Source organism: Adiantum capillus-veneris, chromosome 23 (genome assembly GCF_014529385.1).
Source record: "Adiantum capillus-veneris isolate H3 chromosome 23, ASM1452938v2, whole genome shotgun sequence".
NCBI classification, from domain to species: Eukaryota; Viridiplantae; Streptophyta; class Polypodiopsida; order Polypodiales; family Pteridaceae; genus Adiantum; species Adiantum capillus-veneris.
In genome coordinates this window covers 119,112,727-119,130,425 of record NC_140953.1, presented here as the reverse complement: position 1 = coordinate 119,130,425, position 17,699 = coordinate 119,112,727, and the positions used below count along the sequence as shown (strand labels likewise).

The 17,699-nt window shown below is 43.2% G+C and overlaps 1 protein-coding gene across 1 annotated transcript; it reads right to left on the bottom strand.

Moving 5' to 3' along the window:
* Positions 1-612: 612 nt before the first annotated feature.
* On the bottom strand, positions 613-17,499 carry LOC147428440 (uncharacterized). Its single transcript, XM_086497757.1, has 13 exons — positions 17,276-17,499; positions 17,067-17,124; positions 16,534-16,619; positions 16,278-16,456; positions 16,045-16,182; positions 4,013-4,123; positions 3,720-3,920; positions 3,511-3,624; positions 2,741-2,806; positions 2,552-2,626; positions 2,230-2,388; positions 1,158-1,352; positions 613-1,045 (listed from the first exon to the last, which is right to left on the bottom strand). Exons 1-13 carry the CDS (start codon positions 17,463-17,465, stop codon positions 821-823), a joined length of 1,797 nt encoding a protein of 598 aa, XP_086353883.1. The 5' UTR covers positions 17,466-17,499; the 3' UTR covers positions 613-820.
* Positions 17,500-17,699: the final 200 nt, after the last annotated feature.

Below are 17,699 nucleotides of genomic sequence, written 5' to 3'. Positions count from 1 at the left end.
CCTATGTACCACCAAAGATTTTTACATACCAATGATCACATCCCTCCAAATTGATGAATGTCTCCAAGCAGATTGGAGAGAGAGTTATTCAAACGTTGCCGATGATTTTGGGAGCACGGGTTATCTGCGGCAATCACTTTCCTTGCCATCATAGGCTACCGAATAATACTCCCATTCAAAATCTTTCTGGGAAAAAGATAAGCCACACACTCAAAACACGGGTAAATTCTAATTATTTTGGATTATTGGTTAATGCCAAAACAAAAGCTTCTCCACATGCCTCTTACCCTACCCTACATGCAGCAGTTGTCGCATCCCCACCAGAGTGTACTAGCACTCGCCAAACATCTTGAGCAAACCAAAGAGGCCTACGAGGACTCATCTGGACATGCAGGTCCTTCAACCAAGCTCACATAATTGTCGATACAAAATCCCCTAGGCTCTATAGACAAACATTGGCTTGAAGATGTAGTCGTGCAAGTCACGTGGCACATAGAGGCATGTCCACATTACATCCAATCTAGCGACTGCTAGGAGCCATGAAAATAAACTAGTACTGTACTAATGAGGGCCCCAAGCCTGCAAGACAACCATGTATCCCTGGCAAACGTATGATGCATGAAGGTGGCCCTTTCTGTTAAAAAGTGGAAACTGATTTAAACAACAAGCCACCTGCTATTGTTCCAAGACTGCATGGAACAACCTCGAATGTCAATATATACACAAGAATATTGAAGATACAGGCCCCTACTATAAACATTAAACAAGAGGGGCCTTCCATTACTACATCAATATGCAAGAATCACAGCTGGCCATTAATTTAATATCTTGACGGTCTCCTCCTGAATCTCTGATCTACGAAAGCCATGCGACCATTTGCATAATCCAATACCACATTGAAGTGTCTCAGCATTTCGGCACAAACCACCCCAGCACTATATCCTGAAAGCCCCATTTGCTGCCCAGTTTTATTCGGAACCATGGCTGTCAAATCCTTGAACACGCAACCACCAATTTCAAAAGTTTGAACATTTCCATAATCCGCCTGCAGAGAACATAACCAAAACGAGGATCAAATAAAACCTGCAGTTTAATGAATCTGTGAACTAGTGAGGCAATGTAATCCTACAAGAGCTAGCTGAACAAGAACCACCCACTTGAGAGAAATAGAGTGTCCTCCCTCTTCCTAGTGTTGCTGGCATGTCTGCTGTTTGCTGATCATCAAAACCTTGTACAGCACTGCTCGGAAACATTAATCCTGGACCTGCAGCGCCTGTGTCCAGCATCAGCAGTACTTCCCTCCCATTTACTTTAGCAAGCAGATGAGGGACCCTATCATACAAGTACATTTTCTGCGCAGGAAAAACAAACTGAAAGAATCATGATACAGGAAGAAAATTTATGCCACATGGATGCATGTTCCTGTGCGCATCGAAAGCCCGCCCCGGGGGGGGGGGGGGGGGGGGGGGGGGGGGGTGTGTGTGTGTGTGTGTGTTGGGTTCTCAAGAACACACACATACGAACATTAATTAAAACTTGATTTCTGATCCAAGAAAGAAAAGATAAAAGCAAAAACAAAAAAATAACCTCTTACAAATTAGTTTAAAAAAACTGATGGGCAAGATAATTGAGAAGCTTAGTTGACATACGATCAATCAATTCCTAAACTTCAACTCTCATAACAACATAGACATAACAAAAGAGAATATTCTCAATTTCTAGGTAAGCTACAAAGCTGGAATTAGATTCTACAACATTACCAAAACTGAGATCAGGAAAGCTACATCTTTCATCCACACATTTTACAGAACCAACGTATGCTCCCACACAACACATGAGCACATATACTATAACCGTGTAAGTAAAAAAAAATTGTCATCCCTCCAGGGATGCAAGACTTCCAAGACTAGCACTCGACAAACAAATGTAAGTAGGTGTGTGCACAAGGTACCAGGTGGGTGCATTTGTGCACATGCTAGTGTGGGTGGATGTGGATGTGCATGTGCATGGAGCGTGATGTGCATGTACGAGAAACCCCATGTGTGTGTGTATTGATATTGCTTTTCTGACCAATTGTATGTTGAAAATACAGAACACTAGTGTATACCCTTACCCATTTCAAAACCATGCAAAAGCAATCTTGCTGTACACAATGTAGTGGATGCAAACACAAATCAACATGGACAATGATTTAAGTGTATAGAAGCATGACCTTCTGAGAAATCTAACCTGCCACTGTAGTCCCTTGCCTCGTGGTGATGCTTCAAAACTTGCTGGATCATACAAAGACATCATGCAGTCCCTAGATGACATTTCTACTATAGAGTCATAAAATATGTCAAACCCACAAAGCCCTTCAGCATCTTTCAGCAGCTTGTCTATACCAATCTGCACATTTATGGAAACATTCAGCACATGGACCCTTCTAAGAAAGTCTCCAGAAAACAGGAGGAAAAAATAATCAACAACTGGATCAAGATGCTGAATATAAACCCAAGGAGAATCAACTAACAAAACACGGTTCTGAAGCAAATCGCTTGGTCAAACTTACTTGCACAAAGACAGGGTCCTTGATTGATAAGGGTCCAAGTTGAAAGCTAGATCCTCGGGAAAAACGCGTTGACAACTGTAACAAACTAAACACAGTTACTGACAATGGACTCAACAAAAATAGAAAAAACTATTTTCAACTGTATAATATTGTTCAATATGCACGCTTGTAATAGAGCAGCTGCCTTACTGTGTGACCGCCAGAAATGCTCGTAGCATGTACCTCCCCAAAGGTAGATAGACCAAGCTGCCTTGCCTATTTCAACATTACAACTTGTCATCCATACAGTAGAGTGCAAGGTGTGACTCTCCCACTTGAAAACAATTTGTTAGAGTCAGCAATCAAGATTCTGCCTCATTAATTAACTCACAACAGACTTCACTTGAAACAGAAAGACAAAAAAATTGGTATCTGCAGAGTGGAGCCATGCAAACTGCACGTATTCTAAAAATGTGCATGCAAAAATCAGAGCCTGATGCTAATTTTTCCCTATACTTACAAAGGAGAGGATTATTTTGGAGTGAGCTAATATAGAGAGATGCTCTTTTGTTTGAATTGAACAGACACAACAATTCAACTTTCTGTAATACGCACATTCATATCTAACCATCCACTCTAAAGGATATTCTGAGGACAACTATTGGATCTAGGTTCCCTTGACCATCAGCAGATGCATTGACACTCTATTGTAGTCCTTGCCTGATGGAGATGTCATCCAACTTGGCGATTTCGATGCTAGGACAGCCGGTCATCAGGCATCCTTCTTTGACACTTCTTAGGCGATGTTGAGAGAGCTAGACTCTAGTGAGATAGGGCTCTCCAAGACCTCAGAGGATGCTGATTAGTTTACAGAGTATGGGAGATACCTGATTGAGATGGGCACAGCACATGGATAATCCGACTAACGAAGTAAAACTGCAGGTGAACAAATTATGATCATAATCTGCAACAAACTTTACCATTCTTTGTGTGATGGCCAGTGTGCCTGTGCCTGTATCAACAATGAAATTTCCAGCTTCTCTTCCATTGATTAAGGGGCGAATCACATAATGACCTGTCCTTGATTTGTTCATCTGCCAAGAACCGACGTTCAAGGTGAGTCATAAGATGAACACAGGTCAATTACTTGCAGAGCAGACAATGTAGAGCACATTCAACCATCACTTGCCTGCACCGAAGGTGGGCAGGATCTATAAAGCTCCAACTTTGGATATCGAATATTGTGCCTCGGACGCATCCTTGATCCCACGAGCGCGTAGATAGAATCATCTTCATCTCTCTCCACTGAAGATTTTACAATCTCAAAATTCTCTCGCGTACTTGTTGATCGGCGTATGGCAAGCAAAGGGAGCTTCAAGCTACGATTTGTCTGAAAAATTTAATCCTTAGCATACAGAAGTCGAAACGTCCTATTACCAGCTTACAACATATCAAGTGTTCCAGAGCCATGATCATACATACCAAAGGTTTCTGCCAATTGAAGAAATCCCAACCACGACCAAGACGACCTTGCACAAAAGTTATTCCTACTGGAAGCCAAGTGTCTCTGTTAACCAGAATATGTGCCACCACCTACAGAGCAGTTACCATCCAAGTTGGCAGACACCAGAATCATTTGCAGATTGGGCAACTGGGAAAAGACATTGCAACAGACCACCAATGTATTTATGTAGCTTTTTGTTGAAGAACTAAGGTAAAACAACGATAACTCGTAAATATACATGGTGCAAACATCCTTTTAATTTTGGTCTAAGTAAATTAAAATCTAAGATTTTGCATTCACGAGCAGACGTAAACTCATGTGACAACAAGGGTGATGGTATTATCAAAACTTGGGGGGACGAATACATACAAGTATAGTGCAAACAAATTTGGATGAATATCTTTTCTTTATGGAAAGTGAAAACTATGAAGCCAGGAAAATCATCTACAAGATCATATAACCATCAGCTACACCATGCAATGGAGTTCTAAAACATCCCGACTAGCAAGATATCAATAAATCCTCCCACAAACACATACAGATGCACTGACAACCAAGGTATTACAGACAAGAAAATATCATCTCTCTTGTTTCGTACCAAATAGCTGATAGAGTTAGGTTTAACAATGACAACATTTACGATCTAACAATTGTCCGCCGCCGGTATGTTGGGCAAAGACACCACAAGAAACAGAAACGGCAAAAACCAAAACGGAGTTTCAGGGTTTCGTTCAAAGCCAGACCAGTTCAAAAATGGTTAATCAAAAAATGAGCATAATGTACAAAATACTATAGGACTTCAACATAACTGATACAGCACAAAGCCTAGATAATAGAACAACAGATCAATACTAATTGAAAGACCACTATTCTCAATTGAAAGTTTGAACTAGTTACTTGGAACCCAGGAAACTACAACTTCAAAGAGAGACCCAAACCAAGCTACATCATACATCCTGCCATAAGTACGAGTCATGAATATGCATAAGCTGCAAGGAGTCACACTATCCATAATCCAATGTCATAAACAAAGCAAAAAGTGACCAAGTCATGAGTGACGGCTTGCAATATGATCCAAATACATAAATCACCGCAAATACAAAAAGAATGGAGCATAATTGATAATCTGATGGGAATAGCACCAACATGCTCAACCATTTGTCTCCTAAGAATCAACCCCTGCCTCATCCTCTTGACTCTCCTCCCTAGATGCGAAGGAAGAGGACATTGAAGCTACTGCTGCTAAAGCCACGGATGCACTGGTGCCAACATCTTCAGGTCGCCTTTCACTTTCCCGATGTCCCCTCATATCATGAATTGGAGCAATAGCCTCCCAATAGAGTAAGGCATACAAATCACACTCCACCTGTGGGATATCCCAAAGCCACCCATCAAACCGGCACTCAAGAAACCTCCTGCTGGTTGATACACGGATCAGTCAGCTTTTGGACGCAAACAACAAAGCCAAAAAGCACGACAAAAAGCAGAAGAAAGGAACCGACTTCCCAGGTTATTTGGGTCGTCAATCTACCTTTGCATCAACAAGAAAGCAGAAGAAGCGTGTGCGATTTGAAGGAGTATCCAGTTCTTCTGTTACCATATACATGTGGTAGTGATGTGTGTGAACACGCTAGGACCGCCGGGGCATTTTTTCCCTCTTTAGGAGGTTTTTTCCCCCGTGCATTGTATATACGCCCATCACTCTAGGGCTATCAATCTTTCCATTGCACACTAAGTGAAACACTCTCTATTGTGTGCCTTGAGCTTCCTTCGTCTTCTCCAAGCTGTGTGTTTCTCTGCAACCCTAATTCCAAAAATTGGTATCAGAGCAGGTCACGTCCTCCCGAGCTTAGTCGCCAGCTGCTCCAGCACACGCCTGCTCACTTTCTCCGATTTCAGTGAGCTTTGGCAAGCGTTCGCAGATCAACAAAACTTTTGGGTGAGCTCAAAGAGCTTGGTCTGCTCAGAATTTTGATTTGGGCTCATTTCGGCCTCCGTTTCCACTACAGGCAGTGCTGCACAGGCTATTTCGTCATTTTGTGCAGAACTTCTGTCAGTGCCGTTTTCTGCATAATAGGTGCCTTATAGTCTTCTACGGGTTGTGCTATATAGCACAAGTTGTTCCCGCTCCTTTTCTCCTATTTTCAGGCAGTTTTCACATCAGGTGCAGCATTTACCATGGCTGACAACAACAACACAGATGTGTTCAAGATGTTTGCTGTTGAGAACAGGTTGGATGGGGACAACTACCCTATGTGGGCTTATATGATGCAACATGTTCTTGTGTCAAAGAGTGTCTGGAACATTGTGCAGGGCATTGATGTACGTCCTGGTTCTGAGGATGTAGGCGATGTTGCAGGTCTTGCTGCAAGGATTGCAGCTTTTAGAGTTGTTTTGCCTACGGCAGAACAAGCTCGTTGGGATGTTAAGGATGCGCAGGTTCATGCATTGATTGCGTTGTCTGTGAAGCACACCATTGTTCCTCACATCCGTTCAGCAAAATCTGCAAAACAAGCTTGGGATATTTTAGCAGGTCTTTATGCAAGCCGCAATGAGGCTAAAATTGCTTTGCTGCGTAAAGAGCTGGAGTCGAAGATTATGCATGAGGAAGATGATATGGACACTTTCCTTGCTAGTGTCAAGGATATCAATGAGCAGCTTATTTCTGCAGGTGAAGTCATTTCAAACAGTTCCCTTGTGCAGACTGTTCTTGATGCCTTACCAGATTCCTACCAGACTTTTGCTAGTACTTGGAGACTGATGACCCAAGGAAATCCTGAAGTTGTCAAGTTTGATGCATTATGCACATTGTTGTTGCAAGAGTCACTTTCTAGAAAAAACAGGACTAGGCAGCGTGCAGTTGAACAGGCTTTTATTGCTTCTCAAAGAAAGGGTGGTAACAGTAATGTAGCCACTTCTTATGGTTCTGCTGCGAGTGGCAAAAATTATATTCCTAATACTTCTGCTGACAGTACTTCATCTGGTAATTCTGGTGATAAGGGCAAAAAGAAGATGCGTTGCCATTATTGTAAAGCCAATGATCACTTGATCAAGTCGTGTCCTAAGTTGAAGGCCAAAGAGGCTAAGAAGAAAGAGGGTGGTTCCACTGCAAATGCTAGTTCCACTACAAATGCAACCATTGTTGAGTCTTTTGTGAAAGGAGGCTGTGCTGCTGATGTTGATGCAGAATGGGCTTTTAGCGCAGAGTGCACTTACAATCCTGTTGTCCATGATGCATGCTTGTCAGTTGCTGCAGATTCACATGTGTGGTATTTCGACAGTGGTGCTACAAAGCACATTACCTCACATCGTGAATTGTTTACCTCTCTCGAGTCTGTCCCTCATGGGAATTCAGTCACTTGTGCCAACAACGCCTCTTATCCAGTTCAGGGAGTTAGAAAGATTGTGCTTACTGCTGCTAATGGCAGTTCTTTCACACTTGTTGATGTACTTTATGTACCTAGGATCAAGAAGAATCTCTTGTCTGTATCCGCACTTGCTAGACTTGGACTTGTAGTCAAATTTGTGTATGACAAATGTACAATTCATGATCTCAGTTTTGGTGATGAAATTGTTGCATCTGGCCTTTTGTGCCGTGGGCTGTATAAGCTCACTTTGTATAACAAGTGTGGACAAAATTTTGCAAATGCTGTTGCAGATTCAAGGGCTATTTCAGATGCAAAACTTTGGCATGCACGTTTTGGTCATCTGAATTTTGCCAGTTTGCTGCGTTTGCAGAAATCTAATATGATTGCTTCTTTGCCGCCTCTTCAAGCACCTGTCAAACATGTTTGTGAAGGCTGTATTTTGGGTAAGATGCAACGTTCTAAGTTTCCAAAGGATGGTTCAGTTCGGGCCACATGCAGGTTGCAGCTTGTGCATAGTGATGTTTGTGGACCCATGCAAACTCCGTCCTTGGGCAATTACCTGTACTTCGTGACTTTCATTGATGATTACTCCAGGCATGCATGGGTATTTCCGCTTAAAGCGAAGTCCGAAGTTTTTATGTGCTTCAAACAATTTCTGGCTATGGCTGAAAATGTCTCGAAATGTACTATGGGCACCCTCCGTTCCGATCGAGGGGGGGAGTATATGTCTCGTGAATTTAATGCATTTCTGGCTAGTCGTGGGATAAAACACCAATGTACAGTGCCTTATACGCCTCAGCAAAATGGTGTTGCTGAAAGGAAAAACAGGTCACTGACGGAAATGGCACGATGTATGGTCAAGAGTCAAGCTTTACCGCATTCTTTTTGGCTTGAGGCCATATGTGTGCCACTTATGTACTTAACAGGTGTCCTACAAAAGCTTTGCAGTCTATTACTCCATATGAAGCATGGCATGATAGAAAGCCTTCTATTGAGCACATGCGTGTTTTTGGCTGTTTGGCATATGCTTTGGTGCCACAAGTGCAGCGCAGAAAATTGGATGATAAGACTGTCAAATGTATTTTTGTTGGTTATAGTGCTGAAAGCAAAGGTTACAGGTTGTATCATCCGCAAACAAAACGTATTCTGGTTTCTCGGGATGTAGTGTTTGTGGAAGATTCTGTTCAGCCCTTGCTGTCATGTACTAGAGACAGTAATGTAAGCTCACAGGACATTTATGACACTTTGTTGTCTCTTTTCAGTGGTGGAAATACGAATGTAAGTTCCAATGAGGCAAATGTACAGCCTATGGGGGTTTCTGAAAATGTTTTAGATCGGCCTATTGCTGATGCAGATGTACATGATGTACTTGATGAGGAAAGGGCTGAAAATGAGCACGCTAGAGGTATGCCAAAATGGCTGGTGCACACTTTGCGTGACAGTAAATTGGATGCACCTTTGCTAGTCGTACTCGTTCAGGCTCTCGCCATGCATCTTATGCATCAAATTGTTATGCTTTGGTTGTGTCTAGCTTACATGATGTTGAAGAGCCTCTGACCTTTGATGAAGCACAGAATTCAGAAAATTGGATGGCTGCCATGCAATCAGAATATGATGCACTTATAGAAAATGACACATGGACTTTATGTGATTTGCCTCCTGGCAAAAAGGCCATTGGTACGAAGTGGGTTTACAAGTTGAAACACAAGCCGGATGGTGAGATCGATCGCCATAAGGCTCGACTTGTTGCAAAGGGTTATGCACAGCAAAAAGGCGTAGATTATGAAGAGACTTTTGCTCCCACTTGTTGTATGACTACTGTGCGTTTTCTATGTGTATTGGCATCTCATTTTGGTTGGGATGTACATCAATCAGACATTGTTACTGCTTTCTTGAATGGTGACATATTTGAGGAAGTTTATGTAACGCAGCCTCGCGGTTTTGTCATAAAAGGACAAGAGGACAAAGTGTGCAAATGTAACAAGGCTTTGTATGGGTTGAAGCAATCTCCTCATGCTTGCTATGAGAAAGCTGGCACTCATTTGGTCAAACAAGGCTTTCGTAACAGTCCAACAGAAAGCACGTTGTATGTAAAGCGTGAGGGTGATGTATTTCTCATCGTGGTTCTTTATGTTGATGATTTGCTGATCACTGGACCAAATGAGAGACATATTGCTGAATTTAAGGCTGATTTGAATGCTACTTTCAAGATGAAAGATTTGGGGCTGTTGCATCATTACTTTTGTATACAGTTTAAGCAGTGTGATGGTGGTATTGCCTTGTGTCAGAAAAGTTACATAGAGACATTGCTATGTAAGTTTGGACTTGAGGATTGCAAACCTATTGCCACTCCCATGGAAACAGGTTTGAAGTTGAGTCTACATGATGCTGGCGATCCTGCTGATGTCACTCTTTACCAAACTGTTGTTGGCTGCTTCATTTATGTATGCAACACGAGGCCGGATATTCAGTTTGCAGTCTCACAGGTCAGCAGATTTATGCATAGCCCAGGGTCTAAGCATTGGCAGACTGTCAAGAGAATTTTCCGCTACCTTAGTGGCACTTTACATCTTGGCTTGTTTTATCCCAAGGGGGGATCATTGCCGCCAGACTTACATGCTTTTTCGGACTCAGATTGGGCTGGTTGTTTTGACACGCGAGTGTCCACATCAGGTTTTTGTTTCATGCTTGGAAGTTCATGTATATCATGGTTGAGCAAGAAGCAACCTACTGTGGCCACTTCGAGTTGTGAGGCTGAGTACAAGGCTGTCTTCACAGCTACGGTTGAGTGTGTATGGCTCAGACGCCTTATGGCTGATTTGGGTGTTGGACACGACACTGCCAACACTATCTACATTGACAGTCAGAGCGCATTGGCAGTTGCGAGGAACCCAGTTTTTCATGCTCGCACAAAGCACATTGAGGTGCATTACCACTATGTCAGGGAGAGGCTCTCAGCAGGAGAGATCAGCTTGGCTTATGTGCCAACACAGGACAACCTTGCAGATCTTTTCACAAAGGCATTGTCTCGTGAGAAGCTTGAAGCTTTCCGCAAAGCTTTAGGCTTACTCCCCTCTGTGGACTGATCCTGTCCTCAGGGCATGGCACTTCCCTTTACTCATGTGCCAGCTCTCGTTCACCACATAACTCCAGGGGGGATTTGTTACCATATACATGTGGTAGTGATGTGTATGAACACACTAGGACCACCGGGGCATTTTTTCCCTCTTTAGGAGGTTTTTTCCCCCGTGCATTGTATATACGCCCATCACTCTAGGGCTATCAATCTTTCCATTGCACACTAAGTGAAACACTCTCTATTGTGTGCCTTGAGCTTCCTTCGTCTTCTCCAAGCTGTGTGTTTCTCTGCAACCCTAATTCCAACATCTTCTTCTTCATCTTCTTCTAGCAGTCCTTCTAGCTCTTCTGACTCGAGCGAAGAAGACAGCAAAGCGAAAAAGCAAAGATTCGGAACGGGCAAGAAAAAGCAAAGAAGCCTAAGTTTTGCCCAGTTTCTAACAGTTCTACAGAGGACTCGTCCTCAAATAGTTCGGACTCCGACAATCACAGGTTTACGCAAAGAAGAATTTCTATAAAGTATGACTTCCTTGAAGATAAAAGCAAGAAAGTTAGAGAATTTAAAGAAGGTGGACAATCAATTAAGTTTGACACTTTTTTTGGATTCCAAGATGCTTCGAGGGCTTTGGCCTTCAAACAGCAGTTTGACATAGCTTTCTCTAGAGAGCATTACTCAGAGCACTCCAAGATTCGGAGGGCTACCTCTTTCTTCAAGGAAAATGCTTGAAAATGGTGGTCCACCCTTCTACTGAACAAGGAAGCTCCAGTTAAATGGTTGAAATTCAAAAGGCTTTTTATTTCTTCTTGACTCAGGAGTACGAATGAGATGAAAGAATTGCTTAGAATGATCTTCGGATAACCAAGAGAGATTCTCTAGACACGTATTGCGAGAGATTTTCGAGCTCTTTTCTACCAGCTTCTTCATTTAAGAAAATCTCGTTCAAAGAACAAATTGAGCGGTTTTGATGCGGACCTACTACAGAGATCCAAGATCACTGCTTAGAACAAAAGTCAAATTCTATTCAAGAATTGATGGGTCATGCGAAACAGGGTTTTGCCATACATTCAGGCAATGTGACTTACCCCACATATGAGATCTTGACTCAGAGAACCGAACAGACTTCTAATAATGAAAGTAGAAAGAAAAAGAGCCCCCAAGAAAAGAAAGATAAGGATTCACAACCCCAGCTCACTCTTCGAGAGAGGGCCAACTACATCAAAGAGGGGAAGTGTTTTGGATGCAGGGAACATGGGTATGTCTCCGCAAAGTGCCCTAAAAAGGCACAACAAGAACAGAATGAAGACAAGTCAGAGAGTTCGAGAGGAGCTGAGAAACGTGGACGAAAAAGCAGGACTAGTTCCAGATTGCATGGGTATTGACCCAAGCACTATTGATGAAAGTACAGAACTTTGCCAAGCTTGGGGCAAAGTGAAAGATCAAGAAGCCCTGATTTTCTTTGATGGAGGAGCCAAAACCAACTTCATTTCACCTGAATTGGCGACGCGGCTCGAGATTACACCCGATCAGATGGGACCACAAGCAGAGGCAGTTCTAGCGGCACCCGACAGAGACGTGGCCATTACACCCGTCATTGGCAAACTTTGGTTGCATTGTCAAGGGTATTTGGGGCACGAAGACTTCTACTTAATGCCCTTGGAAGGTTGTGATGTCCTCCTTGGAGTCCCTTGGTACCATAAGAACAACGCCGTGGTCGATTATTGGGTGAAGAAAGCGACATTGACTACTGAAAAGGGCCATAACATTGTACTTGACGTGAAACTGAAGGGCGAGTCTGTCCCTATTGTATTGGCTTTGACCGTTTTGAAATTGGTGAAATCCAATCTGTTTGTTTACTATATCTTTTTGAAAGAGTTGAATTATGAACATAGGACAAATATGTCTGAACTAGATAAAGAACACCAAGATTTTCTCATGCAAATTGCTTCTTTGTGGGCCTGCCAAGCGAGTTGCCACCAGCTCATCTTGAGGATCATACCATTGATCTGATACCTGGAAGCACACCACGGAACCGGCCACTTTACTGTGTAGAATGAAGAGATTATGAACCAAGTGAAAGACCTCTTGGAAAAGGGTCTTCTCCAGCCGAGTACTTCACCTTACTGCTCTCCGGTGTTGTTGGTTTTGAAGACTTGGAGAATGTGCATTGATTATAGAGCTCTCAATAAAATCGCCATCAAGGACAGATTTCCGATTCTGAGGATCGATGATATTCTTGACACACTACAGGGATCCTCTTGTTTCAGTAGGATCGATTTGAAGAGCAGATATCATCAGATCCGAATCGTGCTGGGAGATATCTATAAGACAGCTTTTCGAACGACCTTCGGTTTATTTGAATTTTTGGTGATGCTTTTTGGCCTTACCAATGCTCCAACGACGTTTAACCAGATGATGGACAGGATTTTCAAAGAGTACAAATCTTTTGTTGGCACTTTCTTTGATGACATTATTGTTTTCTCCAAGGATGAGGCAGAACATAGAGAACATCTGCTTATAGGTCTTTCACGCATTGAGAGATCACAACTTGGTGATCAATGCAAAGAAGAGTGAATTTTTCTTATCAGAGATACACTTTTTGGGACACATCGTCTCAGAAGCAAGAGTGCAGATGGACCCGGCCAAGATTGAGACTATATGTGATTGGCCCGATTTGAAGAATGTCCATGAAGTTAGAAGCTTCTTGGACTTATGTTCTTACTACCGGCAGTTCATTAAAAAGTTTGCAGAGGTTGCTTCCCCTTTGCATATCTTGACACAGAAAGGAGTCCCTTTTCTCGTGGGGACCCACAAAGGTGACTACCTTTCAGACATTGAAAGACAAATTGACTACAGGACCAGTTTTGACTTTGCCGGATTTACAGAAGTCATTGGCAGTTATCCATGCTCTTACTCAGTGGCGACATTACCTACTCACAGCCGATTTTACGGTCTTCACTGATCATCAAAGTTTACGCTACTTCTTGTCACACAAGCAGCTATCGGAAAGCAGACACGGTGAGCTTACATTTTACCACAATTTCACTTCCAGATTGTCCATGTGTAGAGACAGAAGAACTTGGTGGCAGATGCTTTGTCCCGGAAGCCGTTGGTCTTGGCTATTTCCTTGTGTTTGTGTGCGGAGTACTAGATCCGAGCAAAAATCCTTATTCTCATATGTTGCACCTGACATTGGTATCAAAGCTCTGTGTGCGCTGCACCTGACATTGCTATCAGAGCTATGTGTGTGCTTCAGCTTCGGAAACTCAAGGGAAGACCAAAGAACCCCAAGAACCCAAGAACCCAAGTTGAACCAAAGAACCTAAAGAACCTTGCCAAGTTTTTTTTCCTGAAGAATCTTTGAGTCCCGACCATGGACATTACCATGTCTTTGAAGGAAAATCGACAGCGGATACACGAGAACCTAGATCTTGAGTACCAAGATCTCCTAGCATTGTATGCAGATATGGAAGGAGTTGGAGACAGGATCCCTAACCTCTTCTGAATTCGCATTCACATTCGCATGTAGCGTGCATCCATTCCCTCGTCATTGAACCTTTGGAAAGGACTCCGGAACCAAACCTCAATCCATCAACACCGGTGATGTTTTCACCACGGTCAGTGTTCGAGAAACAGCTCTTGCTACAGCAGGCAGAGTCAGCACTATCTGGTATAGAGCCCAAGCTGATATTCGGCAATCGTAGTAAGGCTGGACAGTGACCCTTACGCGGTGTTTGCATTGCCAGCAGTACCCACAGCACCCGCAGTACCATCAATCCCTCGTTTCGGAGGAATCTGCATTGGTTTATGTATCCACAGCATCAGAAGCATTCATCAGTCAGCATCAAGAGTACAGATAGAAGTTCAGCATTTGTGCCTCACTTTTAACAAGGATGGATGTCATGTGCGCACTTCACTTGCGCCACGTGGACATGTTTCTGCCATAGTCTAGCATCAATCATAGCCTAGCTTAGGACTAAGCGTGGCACTTTGTGAGCCTCTAGCAGGATGTGCATGTGTAACAGACTTGGACACTCCAAGTCAAGAATCAATCGCGACAGCACCAAATAACCACTTCAAAACAATTCACAGATCACAATAGATTTGCACTAACCCGGCGGAGTTCTGTGCCTAGAGATATTGACCCCAAAGACTCGTGCCCCTTTCGGTATTTCTTTATGTATTAAATCAATGTCAAAGTACAAGAGAGCGATTAGGGTTTCACTCTCAGACTCTACATCCAGATACTCTGCAGAGTGAGCCCCTCACCGCTTATTTAAAGATTACAAGGATGCCCAAAAGCAGAGCCCCAAAAGCTTCCAGAACAAAAGCAAAACTTCTCTCTCTCTCTCTCTCTCAAGAGAGTAAAATAAAGCAAGTATTCCCTTTCTCTCTCTATCTCCAAAGCGTAGAGCTAAAAGCATCAAATTGTGTCGCTCAAAATCTGCTTTTTCAGCTCCGCAAATTCCGAAAATCCATACCCTTGCTACGCGGCATTTCAGCCGCCAAATTTAGGGTTTCCAGCCACATTAGGGTTTCAGCCAGCAGTTAGGGTTATAGTTTCCAGAAATTAGGGTTTCTGGCAAAAATTAGGGTTTTGCAGGAATTAGGGTTTCTGCTCTGGGTAGCCACGTCATCACTTTGTAACAGCATGCCCAGATCTGTCATAGTTGCATACCCTCTCTTGCACAGTATAGTCATTTCAACATGAGCATTTTCCAGAGCATAGAACCCTTTTTGCCAAAGTACACATTTTTCACTTATTATTTAATAAGTGACTTTTGTTGGAAAAGTAGGTAGTGCGAATTGCTAAACAGCTATAAAAGAAACCATTGGGCAATCAGTAGAAGCAGAAGAAGTAGGGACACAGAAAGGGGAGGCACCGCAGCAGACTGGCAGGCACCCTTAACGTTTTCTCAACAGTTCAGCCGAGTTTTCAGCATCAGCAAATCAGCGTTTTCAGCCATTAGCCACCAGCGTTTTCAGTTCAGCCCTTAGCTTCGCATATCCTCCCCATTCTGTTGCAGATCCTCGCCGCATCGGCCAAACAGAACCCAGATCAGCCTAGCGTTTTGCATTTTCAGCCAGATCAGCCTAGCGTTTTTGCATTTCAGCCCAAGTGCGACTCTGCGGTTGCAAATCCCAGCCGTAGTGCCGCATCAGTAGAAGATCTCCAACAGGAAGTCTAGCGTTTTCAGTTTTCAACCTTGACGCCGTCGTCATCGACACCATCGTCGTTGTCGACATCGTCATCGCATTCCCTATCTTGACGATGACACCTTCGTCACAGGAAAGAACACTACGGGTCCTTTCCGTAGACCTCCAAGTGTATGCTATTATTTGGCATTAGCTTAAAGCACTAGAAATACTAGTAGAGCTAGCTCAACTCACTAAAAACTGGTAATCCCAGCTTTCCAACCACCTTGAGCCTTTTGATGCAGCTGTACCACCTCTTATACAGGCAATGCTATCTATCCAGCTTTTAAAAACACCTGGCACTGATAAGTCTTAATTTTCTCGTCCAATAAGCTGTTGTATTCGTTCTTATGTGAACAAATAATCTCACCTCTTTTTTCTTAAGTTGAACAGTAAAAGCCACCTCAGTTGAAGTGGAAGCTTCTGGCTTGTGCTTTATTTCGAGAAATTTCTGGGCTTCCTCTGTGACCCAATATCCCATTCTGATCCAAGCTGTCAACAGGCATGCCTGTCACACAAACAAGTTTTAACGATCAACAAAATTTTGCACCTCAACAGATCGCAAGGAAGGCAACTGTAACAAATCATAATGGAGGAACATACCTCAGCTTCATCCATCCCCAAACACAGCACACGTCCTGAAATATCTGCATACCATGTATTTTTGCCATCATGGCCCCATTCCTGAGTTATTTCGGCATTGGAAAACCTCTCATAAAACCGCCCATCCAAGCACCACTTCATATACCATTCACTTGGTATCCCCCATGTCATAGTTTTGCCTGGGCAGCACCAAAACTAGAATCCATAAATAACTATGATGACAGACTTTCCAGAAGATATATGGCTTTTCTTTGACCTGAGACACTTATCTGCTCTCCATTGCTACTTTCATAAAGGCCCATCGCTGTGAAAATGCGTTGAAGATCTTCATGCACCGCTGCACTGCAAGCAGATATTCAATGGACCTCAGCATGATGGAATGGCCATACTGCTCACTATTGATTTATTTAAATACAACACACTTGCCCCATGAGGCATGGCATGCATGATCAATCTACAGACAGGCAATGCAGCCAAGCTCCTTATTCCGAACAATTTGTCTCAAGATCGCCGTTTTTAATCATCATCAAAATTAAAACAATGGTGGGAAGGTCTCACTTCACATGTAGCACGAGGTACTCTATATATTTTGTAGATTGACCAGCTTATGACCTCTTGAGCGGCAGATGATGTACCCAAAAGAAAACATCACTCCTGCATGTACATGCTGGATTGAGCGTAAACCATCCACCTGCTACTCAGATGTAACCTTGGCAAAAGTCCTTGGACCTCACTATACTCAATTCCGGAGAACCCAATGTGAAATATGCAAATATGAGAAGAACTGACCTCAGAGAGTACTGCAAGCTTCCCTTTGTCTCTTCTTGCAGGTCAGTGTTGCCTGCGACTGGGCCAAGAGACAACAAAGAAAAATTCAGGTCGACGAAGACCGAGAGAGAGAGAGAGAGAGAGAGAGAGAGAGAGAGAGAGAGAGAGAGAGAGTGTGTGTGTGTGTGTGTGTGTGAGAGAGAGAGAGAGAGAGCAGCGGAGAGTCGGACCTGCAGCGAGCGAGGTGAAGGCTCGCTGTGCGCCTATATAGTGGAATGGCAGAGGATTTAATTCCCGCGAGAGGCGCAAGCTGCCTCTGTAGCTGATGGTTGATAGAGGACGAGGAGGATGAGGAACCCTCCTGTTGACGGAAGCGGCCAACAGTGCTCTTCTCATGGAAGCGCTGATGGCCATCTCCATCTGTTCGGTTTGTAGAAAATGATGAAGCCTATGGCCTTGCTTCATTCATAAAGCTATGCTTAAAATGAGTTAATGGCCTCGCTCTCTTCTCAAGCCGCCTCCTTTTTTTTTTTTTTTTCCTTCTTTTTTTTTTCTTTTTTTAATAAGGGTGCAAAACTCACAATTGTGAGTGGATAGTATTAAGAACATCAGACATATACACCAAGCCTTCTGGGTCAAAGGATTACAAGTTTT